Genomic DNA, 15,329 nt, shown 5'->3' on the forward strand with positions numbered 1-15,329 from the left:
TTTTTTTCCTGTAGGCCAGTTGCTTAATTCTCAACTGTGAACTGTGAACTTTGGGAATGGCATAGTGTCACAATGCCAGAAAGTTGGACACCCATGGGCAGACCACTGTGCTCTTCTGAAGCTAAGGGCACATGGTTACTGCCCCCAAGCCCTTCTTGCCCTCCTGTTCATCTTCCTTTATCACAGAAGGCACAGGTTTCTCTAAGAATATTCATCCTGGCAGCAGAGAATACAATTTTTTTCTTTTCCCACACACATTTGGAGATGATATGCATAAAACCACAAGGCACAAATAAAACAGGCAAGTCAAAAATTCCCTCCAGCTCTTGGCAGCTTTGCTGAGCATCATGGTTAGCAACATCGCCACATTATTTGTTAGACAAGGAATTACACACTGAGCAGACCAGTCTCCTGCTGGAAGAGGAAAACGTGTGACTTCCAGGGGAACTCGGAAAATGACAAGGGTGTCACCTTCTGCTCCTTTCCCAGCTTGCCTCTGAAAATGCTCAAAAGGTAAAGGACGGAGGGAAATATTACTGATGGAGAAAGTAAATGTGATTTGATAATGAGCATCTGAGTATTAAAAATAAAACCAAACTTAGTATTGATTGCTAAACCGTTCTCTCTGACCACTTAGAAAAGGAAGACAGGCTCGAATTCCTGGTGCCATGCTTGCGATTCCCCAGGAATTTAGTCTGTTTCTCTCTTTCAGTCCCTTAATAAGCACATCTGTAGGCCACTTGCCTGTCATCCTTCCTGGCCTTCCTCTGGCACCATCCCTTGACCTCTCTGTGAAGATCACTCATTCTGTAGTTAAGCCTTATTGCTCAGAGAATGACGGCCCCAGCATGATCCTTCCCCCCCAGAGCAACAGAGTAGGCCTTGGTCACTGTTCTTTATTCTATCCCTCTAGCCCAAGTTATGGATGGGACCTAAAGAAACCCTCGGAGATGCAGGAGTACGGAGAGACTTGCGTGGTTCATTAGATATGCACCAGGGTGGGATACACGGGCTGTTTAATATGAAAAACACTTGCCTGAGAATGAACCGAGACAAGAGAAAAGCTCCAGAGACAGAGCGGCAGGGAGTGGGAGACTACATCCTGGTGAAAGGAACATGGAAGCCTTTTGTTGGCTACAGTGAAGACAGAGTCATTCTAAAGTCATTCAGGGTGCAAAGTGGGATGGCACAGAGGAGGAGAAGGAGGTGCTGCTGGAAGCCTTGCTCCTCCATGTGGGAGAAGGTGCACACAGACATCCGCGGAGGAAAGCATTGGAGATGCCTGTGGTGGGAATCAGAGCTACAGGACTCAGTCAGTCACAAGGTCCAAAGCAGCGCCCATCCTACCAACAAGGCTTGGCTTTTCAGTGCCGCTCTCCATTGGAATGAGCCAGAGTCCCTAGAAAAATGACTGATTCCAGGACCCAGGAAAGGCATGCACAGGGTGCTTCAGAGGCAAATGTGGTGATATGTTGCTTACCCTAATGAAGTTTGCCTGAAGATAAGAGAACAGAACAAGCCACTAGGTTAAACATAAATGCCAGGCAGTGGTAGCACACACCTTTAATCCCAGCACTTGGGAGGCTCAAGCCTTTGATTCCAGCACTGGGGAATCTCATGCCTTGTATCCCAGCATAATCAGGAGGTGGAGACAGGGATATAAGGTGGGTGGAGACAGGATCTTGCCCCCCCCAATTCGGTATGAGGATTTCTAGAGGTAAGAAGCCTCTAGTGGCTGCTGCCCTGCTTTTCTGATCTTTCAAGTTAGCTTTATTTGTCAGAACACAAACAAAATATCACACAACATCACCCCAGGGGCCAACTGCCATGGTGTGGTGCCTGGTGGAATGCCTAGGAAGCATACAGGCTTATCCAGGTGGAATCCTCACTTAATCTGAACACTGAGGAGAGAATAAAACATGTTCCCAATACGGAATGTACGACAGGCACCTGGCCCCTCCCTTAAAATCATTGATATGAATGACAATAACAAAAAGGGGAAGAAGACTGGAACATGATAAGCTGCTGCACTCATCCCAATATGTGAACCTTCACTGATCCCTGGATCAAAACATTGTTACCGAGGATGCTTGGTGGATACTCCGGAAATTGTGAGGGTGGACTGGATCAACACTAATACACACACACACACACACACATACACACACACACACACACACACACACACACACACACAAATATATTTGCTGTAACTGTCATCATATAGTCCAGTCTTTGTAATATTGAATATTGGAGGCACACAAGAAAATAAGATGTCAACTCACCTCCCCAGTGACATAAAATGAATTCTTCGCATACTCAGGGAACAACTTGAAAAACTGAATCAGTGCACTGTGGGAGAAAGGACATCGAGATTGAGTGGAAAAGTAAGGCAGGCGCTTGGCTACCATGCCTCACCAGCTGGGAGCATGCACCCTGTTTGGAAGGAGCTGGCACTGGGCTGTGCACTCCTCTGGTGCATGGTTTTAGTCCCCCAGAGTGGGTAATACTGCATTCTACATGGGTGGCTAGGCAAAACAAATAGGGAGGCTGATATTGCCAGTGCCATCCTAGGAAGTCTAGACACCGGACATCAACACGGGCAAGTTCTAAACCTGGGATTGCCACTCTGGGTCGTCTAACTGCCGAGAGGTTCTTGTGTCCACGATGCCAGCTTCCACGTATTGTTTAGCCATTAGACCAGATTTGTGGAAATAGAAAAGGAAATAGAAAGTTTAGCTTCTTATCAACAAACCATGGTGGGGGACCCGAACTCTTTCTAAAGGAGCTCCCAGAACGTCAGTGTTTTAATAAGAACCCCAAAGCTGTGAAAAAAGAGAGAGAAGGAGGGATGGAGGGGAAAAAAGCAACCAGAATCCCATGGCCACTTGAGTGAGCTATGCTGAGAGAGCTTAAAACAAGCTGATGGGGGGTGTCCCGCAATAAGGAAGAAAAGACTAGCTGATTTTTAAATGTCTTGACCAAAGTCTTTCCAAAAAGGAGAGGAAAAAAAAAAAAAAAAAAAAAAAAAAAAAAAAAAAAAACATGAAAAATGAAGCTCAGGCACTCTAGGAATGTCTTGACCTGAACTGCAAGGCCTGAGAAGCCAGGCCGGGCTTTGGTCCCAGCTTCCAGCTGAGGGACTAAAAGCTGTGACCCCTCCAGGGAAGATGAAAGGCAAGGAGGCTCAGAAAAGCCAGGAGTGGGAGAGAGTTCAAAGGTTACAGAGAGAAAAACTCAGTCCTTATGACCACGGTGATCCCTGCTAGACCTAATTTTCAAAGGCTCCGTAAAAATCGACTGTGAAGTACCGCTTGGGTGTTTTGGTGCGTTCCCTATTTGTTATTTATAGTGACTTTGGGGAACTAAATTTGGGAGACTGCGTTTTGATAGTTTTTCCACGTTAGGGCTGGCAGTAAACTGGCTTTAGAACAAGGGTAAAAATAGGAGTTCATTCTCCACCCTCCCCTCAGGAACCTTCAGGCTAAAATCCACTTCCCTTCCCTCTTCCTGCTGCTTGGGCTCATTTACTACAGTAAATTTCAAGTTACCTGCTCTAACTTACAGCTTACTTCCTTGGTATTTGATGGGGCGTTGTTAGGGCTGATAGGTTTAACAAATAAAAAATTCAAGGTGTCCAATTAAAATCCAAGTTCAGATAAATAATAAATAATGCTTTAGTACAAGTATGTCTAGAATATACTCGTGTGTGTGTGTGTGTGTGTGTGTGTGTGTGTGTGTGTGTGTGTAAGCCAGAGGTCTGTGTTGGCTGTCTTTTTTTAATACTCTCCACTTTTGAAAGATACTTATACATAAAGAAATGTTCATTGTTTATCTGACTTTCCAGTTTAACTGGGCATTTTGTGCTGTATCTGGCAACCTAAATTAAAGGAGATAATCTCCCGTGTTACTTCTGTCTGGAAAGCACCAGCGTAGCTGAGGTTTCTAAAGCAAAAGCTTGCTGAAAGAAGTTATTACTCTTTGAATCTCACAGTTGAGGTCTTTCCATGGACTGCCTGTTGTTTCAGAGTCCTTGGTAAGTGGTTCTTACACAGCAGTAAATTATGAAAATAGAACTTCAGTACCCAGAACCACACACACTCCTTGCCCATTTAACTGTCCTTAAGCTAAGCACTATTCCAATGACACAGCGAGGTTCTGCTTAAAATAAAATCAGGACTCATGTCCGCATGTATTTCAAAGCTTAGCATAATGTTGGTGTGCATGATAAATAAATGTGTGTGTGTGTGTGTGTGTGTGTGTGTGTGTGTGAGAGAGAGAGAGAGAGAGAGAGAGAGAGAGAGAGAGAGAGAGAGAGAGAGAGAGAGAGAGAGAGAGAGAGAGATTTAGGTACGAATGTTACCTGGCACAGAAATCTTTTATCATCGGGTGACTCTATTAGATATCACTGATAAACAGAATTTTAGAGAAAGGCTACTTGGTCACAGAACGATACATTATTGAAAGAAGGAGTGGCTGGGAGAACACCACTCCTCAGATGCCTTTTTGAAAGGTCCTCTGGTGCCAGCAGGGCAGAGAAGGTGATGGAATGATGTGCAACAGAGCCAGTGGCCGTAAGAAAATCCGGTCAGTTCCGGTTGAGTAGAAGCAACAGGAACTCAAGAGACGTTTAGCGCAGGCTCAAGACTCAGGGCAGGAGCTCCTCACGAATGGTTTGAACCTGAAAGGTTTGCCAGAGCTCCAGTGTTGAAGGCTTAGCCCAAAGGCACAGAGATGGGACTTCAGGGCGGTGCCTGATTCACAAGGGCTCCAACTTTTGGAACAGATTCATCCACAAGTGGATTCACAGCTTGATGGGCTATTGGGAGAGAAAAACTTGAGGAGGAGGGGAAAGAAGTATGTCACTTTTTGACAGGGTGTGATTTGCTGTGGCCTCTTCCTCTTCCTCACTTTTGACTTCCAGGCTGTCAGGAGGTGAGAGCCGCCTTGTGCCATCTCCATTCAGCTCCAAGAAGGTAACTTCAGGAGCTCTACCAGGCCATGAGCTCTAGGAGGCCAGGGGTTGTGTCTGCCAGCGATCAAGGGAGACCAGAGGACAGCAGCACCAGACAAGAAATCCACGTCACAATGAGGAAGCTGACTACATTTCATTCACATGTTTCTAAGCCGGGAGGCGCCTTGGCTCAGCAGCATGCTTTACAGCGTGTGTCTGCACGTGAGTGAAAAAGTTTCTCTCTGCACACAAAGAAAGCCAGCAGAAACGCGAATGCTAAATGGCTCTTTAGGAGGCCATTCCTTCCAGGCCAGGCACTGTTCTCAGAAAAATAGAACTCCATCTTCAGGGGCGGGACGTGATTGGGGTGGGGGCGGGGCTTTCGAAGGGAGAAGAAAGATCGGCTCTTTAAAGCCCCGGTAGCCCATTTACTGGTTCCAAAGCAACCTTCTTGTTGCAAACCCCCATCTGGCAAGCTGGAGAGAAGAATGCAGTCACAAAGGGAAACGAATAGTGTAAACTGTAAAGGAAACAGCTGAAATCAGTTTTCTGCACTACTCCTGATTAGCTATTTTCCAGTTCTAAGAGCCTGAAGCAAAGGGAACTGAAACAGCTATAAACAACGGCTGCTTTGAAATCCGTCCTCTTTCCGTGTCCTGCAAGAGGAGACGGAGCACATGTCAGCAGTAAACATCCACACGGAGGGTCAACAGCAAGCTGGAAGAAGCAGCCTTGTTTCCGGCTTGGGGGTGGGGTGCTTTGCAAAGCTCTGGCTTGCAAGGGGTGAACACGTTTTTTTGATAGAGAGCCTCCACCCTCGGGGGTGTGTTTGCTAGTTAAACAATGGAGCCAGAAGACGGCTGTAGTAAGGGCTGAGGGTAGGTGTCTGACCTGAAGGAAAACACAATAGTGTAAGTGGTGGTGGGAGGCACCTGAGTCTGCTTCTGAGGACAGGCACCACAGTCATGCCTGTGCAGGGGGAAAGACAGTAGAGGGGGGAGGTCCCTCTGGGGGGATCAGCTAATATGTCCGAGGGAACCACTGTGCCCAGGTACAAAGGTGCCAGGACCCAGGTATCCCTGCTGGAAACTGAACACAAGTGTTAACAAATCTTGAGGGATTTTATGTGGGAAATTATAGAACAGCCAAATTCTTTTCTGGGACAGCAGAGGAAAAGAAAGAGATGTCCTTGGCAGAAAATAAAGACCAGGAAGCCAGCAAAAGCTTGGTCCCTCAGCCCCCTGCCTGATCTGCCCCAGAAAAGAAGAAAAGCTTCTGTCCCGACCAGACCAGATATGCTGTCCCCTTGGAGTTGCGCTAGGTGCCGGGTTTGCCCACTGGGTAATTAGCAGAGCGAGTGGGCAGGTGAGACCAGCCATTAGGAGTCTTCTAGTAGATTCTCATGAGACATCGAAGGGTGCTCAGGGGCTCTGAAAGAATTCAGACTTGGTTTGTTTGTTTGCTTTTAAAAAAAAAAAAAGATTTATTTATTTATTATGTATGCAGTATTTTACCTGCATGTATCCTTGCAGGCCAGAAGAGGGCGCCAGATCTCATTACGAATGTGAGCCACCATATGGTTGCTGGGAAATGAACTCAGGACCTCCGGAAGAGCAGTCAGAGCTCTTAACCACTGAGCGGTCTCTCCAGCCCCAGACTTGTTTTCTACTAACAATTTATAGCCTGGAAAAATCTGACCAAATTAGAAAGGTCGACTTAGTTTTTAAAAAGTACTAAAAATAGATGTAAAGAATGCAAGGAAAATTTATGTGTATATACTTTAACTAAGATCACAACTTTACATTCCTTCCTCCATTTTTTTTTAAAGTGAAAGACAAATTTTGTAAGATGAAGGAGAAGGAGAAAGACCATTTTCAGCCTGGAAAAGTCATGACAAAGCTCCAGAGTGAACTATACATCTAGAGCCACAGAAGGAGCAATTATGGGCAAGAAGGCAAATGCCTGGAAAAGACGTTATCTCCTGGCAAGCACAAAGTTAAACAGAATCTTAGAGACAACTGGAAATTTCTAAGTCGCCTGGGTGGACGGCTTGAGAAGGAATCTTTGGTTGAAAATGCATGTTGAGTCTCTACTGTGTCTTGTAGGATACTGCTATACAACTTACATTTATAATTTAGCTATGTTTACTTTGTCTGCTGGTCATACAAACAATAACGAATGACAAGGTAAGAAAGAGCAGAAGAAACTGTGTATGTGCACACATACTCATGCAGAAAGGTTCTACAAAGTTTTGGAAGTTGGGCAAATGAGGGCCGATTGGTAGTGACTCTACCATTAGGAGACTTTCCTTATGGCCATAGATGCATGTCATACCTGTACAAATTTTGGGCTATATCGCTCTCACTGTTGGCGTATCCCCGGGGATCATCAGTGAAGCTGAACCCTGTGCCCACCTGAAGGGGGAGGAAATGAAGATAAGCATGAAGATGCAAGTTCCCTGGGGACATTCAACTAGACCCCATACTGGGAGATGCCCTCACTGCTTCTAAAAACCACACCTCTGACTCCAGACCTCTCTATCACTCCATGTATCACTGAGGCATTCTGCTTCCCTTGGAAAGGGAAGTACACCAAGTTTGGTTCTTTGCATCTAGAAGTCCACACGAAAGACGGGGAATCCATTATCAAGCAACCGTCAGTGAAAGGCTACCCACCCCTTATCCAAGTGGTGGCATTCAATGCTGTTTGACATGGGAAGGGTCCCACAATGTAGACTAGGCTAGCCTAGAGCTCGTGATGTAGCTTAGGCTGGTCTTGAACTCACTATCCTCCAGCCCCAGCCTCCAAATACTGGGATTATAGGTGTGCTCCACCACGTCTGGTGGCTCACTTTATAAATTAAACTCTAATCCAAAAAGGAAAAAAAGTGTATCTCTATTTTAGAAAATGTACAGTGATATATTTCATAATGGTGAGGACAACTTAAGCACTTGTTCTTGTAAGTCCATCACAGTGAGGACACACACAAACCTAGAAGGCACAGTCCATCACCTGCTGGAGGCATGTACACAGTATCATGTTATTCTACTGGATACGGCAAGAAACTTGAGCACAGTGGCAGGTATCTGTGGATCGACACACGTGTGATGATTGAAGAGGTAGAGGAAAACACAATTAACAGGAGCATCTCAGCTCCTTGATAGCCTCACAGGAGCATCATTGTGTATGTGGCCTGCTGTTGACCAACCTGTCACCAGGCGGCCATGACTGTATGTAGCAAAAGGAAAAGGGGCATGATGCCAGCACTGATGTTTCCCCGTGTCCCCTGGTTCTCACCGGATTGTCAATGTAAAGCATGGAAAGGGTAGTGGTCCAAGTGAAGTCTCTGGCAAGAACTGTCAAAACAGAAGAAAGGGCTGAGTTTTAATAAAACATCCCGGGCAGGTGCTCCGGACCCCAGCACACCGGCTTCATCTCTCCATCCCCGGCCTCCCCTCTGCCACTGTGGCACAGTTAAGAACCTGTGACTGTGTCAGGGTGGACTCCATCTCTGTCTCACTGGGGAGGTCGTTCGCTTTCCCTGGCTCCGTATTCACAGGGTGACTTTATTTGTGATTCACTGTAAAGGGCCAGCTTTGGTGGGGATGATGTTTTCCTCAGCCCTGAGGAGGAGGAAAAGGACCCACGGGCCTGGGTGTAGGGTATAGGGTGTACTCTGGAAGAGCAGTGCCCATCCCCCCTTTTCTTCTCTTCTGTACCTTTGCCCACTGTAGCCGTATCTATATCTAAGAATGCAGCCGTGACAACGGAACGTCACGAGAACTGACGTGAAAACGCCGGTCTGTCCTATCCCGTAAAGGGCTCCTCCACCCTCCACCCAGGCTCTTGGATCCTTTGCCTCCTCCCCAGTGCTGAAGAAAACATCAGCCCCACCAAAGCTGGCCCAAAAGCTTTTACAGTGAATCACAAACCAATTCACACTCGGAATGCTGACCCAGGCAAAGCGAACCACCTCCGCAGTGAGACAGAGATGGAGTCCGCCCTGACACAGTCACAGGTTCTTCCTCCAGCCCTGCCTCCGCCTCGGCCTCACCCACAGCATCCTGCTCTCAAGGCATCGGCTCAGTTAAGTGATGGACTCATAAAGCATTCTATCCCCGGGGATCACGAGGGATATAATTCCACCATTAGGCCCGTGCAAGAGGGCTCACCCAAATAGTAATAAATACCAACTGTTTTTGTAAGCCAAGAATGCTTGAGTCAGCAGCCGGCTTGCAGGAAACAGCTTAGACCCTTTCACCCACATTTGCAGGAGAAAGTAAGCCAGGCAGGACACTCACCCTGGGGCTCCTCCTTCTGGACAGAAGTTGCCACAAAGTTGTGTTTCTCTAATCCGGAACTATTAAGCAACTCCTGGTGGTTCTGTGTTGATTCTAAATTTGTTTTAGAGTAGATACCGGCTGGGAGAAGGCCCATGGCTAAAGCGGTCGGAGCATCACTTACCAGTCAAGTTGCTTGTGATAACATAAGGCCCATGTTCTACAAAGAGTCCAAACATGGATGAACCTCCAGGCCCGCCCTGAAGCCAGAGGACTACCGGGGCGTTCTCAGGCTGTATCTGGAGGGAACGGAGAAACCAGTGAGCAGACGCACCAAGGCTGCCCAGTACACCCAAGTGCGTGAAGCCTCTGTCTTCCACGTCCCTGACAACATTCTAGAACGCCTCTGCCCCCAAAGGTCTCACTCTCCAATAAAGAAAGGTTGGTCACCTTTTCCTCTTTGGGATTTACACGTGCCCCAAACACTGGTGTCTTTCTCTGCAGTTGGCGGCATCTTGCGATCTGCATGGTCTATCCTCCAAACACAGTAAGGGGACCAAACAACTCCTGCCCCTTCCTTGTTGGCTCAGTCTCTCACACAAGTACAGACATGGCCGGACTCCTCCTCAGAACACTGCGAGAAGGCTGTCGTGGGAGGCTAGACTAACTTATGAGGGTGTCACTGGGAGCCGACGTCAAGCATCTGGAGGAAGATACATGGGGACACGACTTTCCTGTCATCTAAGATCTGACATAGGTTCCCTCACAAGCTCTGGCCCTTCTCTGAGAGTGCTCTTGGGAACAGCCATTGTCTGTAGAGTAGCCTTTTCACGAGGGGCTCCCTCCAGACGCATTGTTCTCAACTGTCAGGACATCGAGTGTCATAGCTAACGCCCTTGGAACACTCAGACATGATAAATGTGAATGACGGTTGTAACAGAGGGGAGAGTGTGGAAAGTGCTGACGCCCACAGTCAGGCCGGGCTTTTGGTCTGCAGGCCTGCAGCCACAGTCAGCCATGAGTGAGTGACGAATACCTGCACTCAACCCTTCCAGACACAAGCCCAGGCTCCCCTTGTCCGCAGCTAAGGTGACTTAAGGAGAGATGCCTAAGCAATGTGGGCTTCACTTTCCACACCGGTCAAATGAGCGCCAGCGCCATGATCTACAGTGTGTAGTTGGCGGGAGGGTGACTTGTGTCCCATAAGACCCGGCGAGTAGCTGTGACACGTGTCTGCAAACACTGGCTACTGCTGCTGCAAAGGATGAACACTAAGGATTTAGGGACGAGCTGTGCTCAACGCATCTACAAAAAGAAGGGTAGGGGAGTGCTCTGCTTGGTGGCTTTTCTTTAGTCCTGTGGCCCCTATCATTCCAGGTCTATTTTTCACTCCTTTATCTTCCTGCCTCAAATGTTGACATCACACACACACACACACACACACACACACACACACACACACACACACACACACAAAATCAGGTTGGGGGGGCGGCGGCGGGGGGGGGGGAGGCAGGTGTTTCTCTGTCAAGTCACAGCAGAAAACCCAACAACGAAAGCCTTGTGTCAGAGCTGCTGAGAGGGAAACCTAGAACCAGGAGGCTCCTACTCTGCTTGACACAGAGTAGCTGTGGTGACCCTGGCCCTCTGCTTCTTCCAGCCTCGGCTTCCTCGCCTGCCCCATGGCAGCAGTACCAGCTCCCTCAAATGCCCTGCCCACTCTTCCAGGAGCCACTGTGTGCTTAGCTTAGACATGTGGGTTCCCTCCTCTCAGAGCCACTACCACTCACCAGGACCCCCGACTCCTCTATACTCTCATTTACCCAGCAGTGGGAGTAAACCCCACACGACAAGGCGTAGGAAAACCAGGGAAACGGGAAGGAAGTCATCTCCATGCTTCCCAGCCTCCTGGGAGTTTGAGGTGCTGGGGTACACTGACTTCAGGATACTCAACCCTCAGGCCCTCACTGTGTTCATGTATACCAGTGGTCCTCAAGCTTGCTTGTGTATTAAAATAATGTGGAAATCTCTTTAAAAAATGACTTCTTAGCCGGGTGGTGGTGGCGCACGCCTTTAATCCCAGCACTCGGGAGGCAGAGCCAGGCGGATCTCTGTGAGTTCGAGGCCAGCCTGGGCTACCAAGTGAGTTCCAGGAAAAAGGCACAAAGCTACACAGAGAAACCCTGTCTCGAAAAACCAAAAAAAAAAAAAAAAAAAAAAAGACTTCTGCCTTGGCTCCAGCCACAGCGATTGCAATGCCCTGGTGTGGAGCAGGGTGGCACCCTCAGCTTTTTCCAGAAGTTTCTTACATACAAGCAGGACTGGGGACCTATAAGGTGACAGGGATCGTGCTTTCTTAGTCTCCTAGGTAACTAGTCTCTACTCCTCTCTTCTCCTCCTTCCTGTGACCTGGCAGGGTTAAGGTTATCGCTAGACTCTCAGAAAAATAGCCTGGTCCTGAGAGGCCACACTACAGGACAAGGCAAACAACAATGTGCCAAACAGGGCTCTCCTGGGGCTGTGAAGCAGGGCACCTGCATTCCTGGGATGCTAGAATACCAAGAGCTAGCAGGCCTCCAGCCTCAGCTGACCTGCCTCCTCCATGCTCAGCAGCCCTCCAAGCGGCCTATTTTTAAAGAAACCCTACCGCATGTCTTCCTACAATGAGCCATCCAGCCTGTGCATTTATGCCATGCCTCCATCACATGCTGGGATGTGAAGGTGCTGTTTAATGCTAGGTACCCAAGAGTCATTTACAGCACAGCAGGCTTCTGTGATGAAGAAAGCGTCATAACCGTGACAGACAACAACCACTGTGGCCACACTAGTGGCCTGAAGTTCTTACAGAGAATCTTCTGGGACATATCTGTCACCTATGAGGTGAGGCCCTTCTAGAAAAGAGAAGTTGACGATGGCATCCTGAAGGAAACCACACTGCCAACTTGGGGGCCAGTGAAATAAGAAATGTTTGCTACTTCACTACAGGTGGGATGGAATTCAGAACTTTAAAAATATTAATCTCATTAAAGTTATGATTCAAGACATTTAGTTCTTCCCTTGAAAGCTTTAAAGTCATTTTCCTCAACACATTTTATATTTCAAGTAGAGTACTTCTTTTGAAATCTTATTATATTTACTAATTATCAATTAATTTATTTGCATGGCACACTTGTGGAGGTCAGTGAACAAATCTTGGTAGCTGGTTCTCTCCTGCCATGTGGGTCTCAGGGGGGTAAACTCACATCCTTAGGTTTGGTGGTGATGGTTTACATGCTGAACCATCTCTCAGCACTAGTGTATATATGCTTAACTAGGGATTTTTAGAGATCATTTTCAAAAATCCCTTTGCCCTTCCCAGTCTTATTCCCTAAAGTTGATCATGGAGACGTCTGGGGACTCTTCTCAATAAACATGCCACACTTATGGTCATCTTATGGACATTCCCTATGCTGTAGACATAGTTAAGAGACAAGATCTTGTTTCCGTGGTCGCTGGACCACAGGTTGTGGACATTTCTCCACAGCAGTGAGCACCATTGTGCTGCCCAAATTCAGCACAGTTCATCTCATAGCACACACTGTCTTCTCCCAGGCTGCTCTTTCAAGCTGTGGGTTAGTTCCTACTTGTGGCCATAAAAAAAAAAAAAAAAAAAAAAAGCACACTGGTAAAGAGTGTGATACCAGAGTCACACTGCCAGGACTGGAGTTCCAACTCTGCTGTTTTACAGCTGTGTGTCCTAGGACAAATGCCTTCATGTCTCTGTGTTTGCATGCCCTCTGCCTGGAAACACAGGTTGTTAAGCATAGGCACTTCAGGCAGTGTCTGGTGTGTCCTTCTAAAACGTCAGTTCTGCTTGGTTTTTCTGATGGGTAGGAAACAGCTAAGTGTCACTACATACACGGATAGATGGGCAGAGGAACAAGAGATTGAGGACTCCAAGCTGCTTTTGAGGGGATTATTCAAATGTGTTGGACCCCATAGATGAGCAATACCACTGGCCAAGGGTTATCTGACGAAAAAGGAAGCACCTATGAATGAATCATGGGTCTGAGTACTAACTATCACAAGAGCGGCTGCAAGAACGGAGGAGTAAGGGGATGGGAAGGAACAGAGGACTCCTGGATCTGTGGGATGCATAGATAGCAAAAGAAGATGGCAGACACGGGAAAGATAGGGCCCAAGAGGATGAGCCCTGCTGGTAAACAAGAAAACCATGGCAGCTGGGTGTTGAGACATACCTAAAATCCCACTGCTAGGGAAGTGAGGCAAGAGATGAAGAGTTTATGTTGGCCTGGGCTACACAGAGAGATCCTGTCAAGATGAGGGAGGGAAGAAGGGGAGGAGGGAGAGAGGGAGAGACGGAGGGAGGCAAAGAGAAGAGGGGACGAAAAAGAGGGAAGGGGAGAAAAAAGCTGTAAAGGAAAGAAAGAGGCCCATTTTATCAGCTGCCCTCTCAATTCTTCTAGCGACCCCTGGTGGCCGGTTACAAACTTGGCTACTCCTTCCTCCACATTTCTTGCATAATGAACAGCCATCCTGGAGGAAGCACTTTTTCTTCCTACACTAGCGCATTCCACTGCTTGCTATCAATGACTGGCAAAGAAAATGATCCCGTGCCTTCATGGGTTGTCATTTGAAGGAAGCATAATTTATGAGCTCTAAACTGGTCCTGACCTGGCCCATCATTTTCCTAATGGAGACACATCAGCTATGCTCCTAGAATTTTCCATCATGTCTCCAACCAGACCAGACCCCAAGCTTTACATACATAGGCAGGCAATGAGACAGAGTCTATGTAACTTTCTATTTGTATCTTACACATATTGCTGAAACGGAGAGTCAATACATTGGGAGCAGGGACTAAGGGCACCAATTTTAATCAGTGTGGTTGTTCTAGCTGTCTTTCTGCTGCTATTATAAACACCATGACCATAAGCAACTTGGATAGGAAAATGTTTAATCCATCTTACAGGTCACAGTCCATCATTAAGGGAAATCAGGACAAGAACTTAAGGAAGGAACTGAACTGAATCAATGACCATGGAGAAATGCTGCTTATTGGCTTGCTCAGCCTGCATTCTTATGCCTCTCAAGATCACCTGGCCAGAGATGACACCACCAAAGTGGACTGGGCCTGCCCATATCAATCATTAATTAAGAAAATACTCCACAGTCCAATCTGATGGATACAATTAGTAAGTGGCTATTCCCTCTTCCAAGGTGACTATTTTGTGTCAAGTTGACAAAAATCTAACCATTCCAGAGGTTATACTTTACTTAGAAGATTTTACTGCAGTTGCTCTAGGGAATTTAGGCAGCTTACCTCATGAGAGGGCAGTATTTCTGCTAGTATCCAATCTGCAGACATACTTCTAGCCAACCCTTTCCTCTATGCCCCTAAGAAACACCATACTAGGTAAAAGGACGTAATAGCCAAACCACTGACAGACTTTAAGCCAGGCTAAAAATGGAAGTGTGCTCTGTAAGGCAAGGAGTCCGTCTCTGTACTTCTATATGTAATGATTGATGGTTTGCTTGCTTTCAGTAACACGTTCTCTCTCAGTTGAAGTCATTAGTATCTGAAGTAAATGTCTTTAAATTCCCCAAAGTAGATTCGAATGGACTCCCACTCTGCCCCAAAGATATCTGCTCTTATGACACTTCAGCTGTCACACTGTGTTAATCAAGGAAAAGAATTGTATTTAAAGCAATTAGTTTGGTAACCAGAATCATTAAACAGCCATGCGGTACCATTTTTAATTCTACACACACAGTCCCAACACATGTGAACAGCTTGCTTAAGCTATCTGTGTGTTCCCAGGGAATGCTGCTCATCTCGCTTCATGTTGACACACATTAGAGCATCCTTTACTATGATCATTCACAGGGAAAATTAACTTTTTCATTTCCTTCCTGGTCTCCTTATATCACTTCCAAACTCCACCGGGTTCTTCTCAAGCTTTGACTTCTCATCAAGCAACCAGCTTCAAGCCCCCTAGACTGCTCTGCTGGGTCTTCCCTAACCGTCCCAGAGGTAGGGAAGGCTTCTCAGGTTCTCAGGCTGGCTTAGAAGGAATAAGAGGCAGTGTGGATGT

General features: G+C 47.0%; 1 protein-coding gene across 4 annotated transcripts in view; it reads right to left on the reverse strand.

Moving 5' to 3' along the window:
- Positions 1-15,329, reverse strand: part of Cpvl (carboxypeptidase vitellogenic like) — a 105,854-nt gene that overhangs the window by 71,097 nt on the left and 19,428 nt on the right. For all 4 annotated transcript variants that reach the window (XM_015985776.3, XM_042273348.2, XM_042273347.2 and 1 more), the window contains 4 exons: positions 9,419-9,533; positions 8,252-8,310; positions 7,289-7,368; positions 2,286-2,352 (listed from right to left, as the gene is read on the reverse strand). In XM_015985776.3, the coding sequence (XP_015841262.2) occupies positions 2,286-2,352; positions 7,289-7,368; positions 8,252-8,310; positions 9,419-9,533 (321 nt within the window). The remainder of the gene's footprint in view (positions 1-2,285; positions 2,353-7,288; positions 7,369-8,251; positions 8,311-9,418; positions 9,534-15,329) is intronic.

The sequence above is a fragment of the Peromyscus maniculatus genome, chromosome 3, assembly GCF_049852395.1.
Source record: "Peromyscus maniculatus bairdii isolate BWxNUB_F1_BW_parent chromosome 3, HU_Pman_BW_mat_3.1, whole genome shotgun sequence".
In the NCBI taxonomy this organism is placed as follows: Eukaryota; Metazoa; Chordata; class Mammalia; order Rodentia; family Cricetidae; genus Peromyscus; species Peromyscus maniculatus.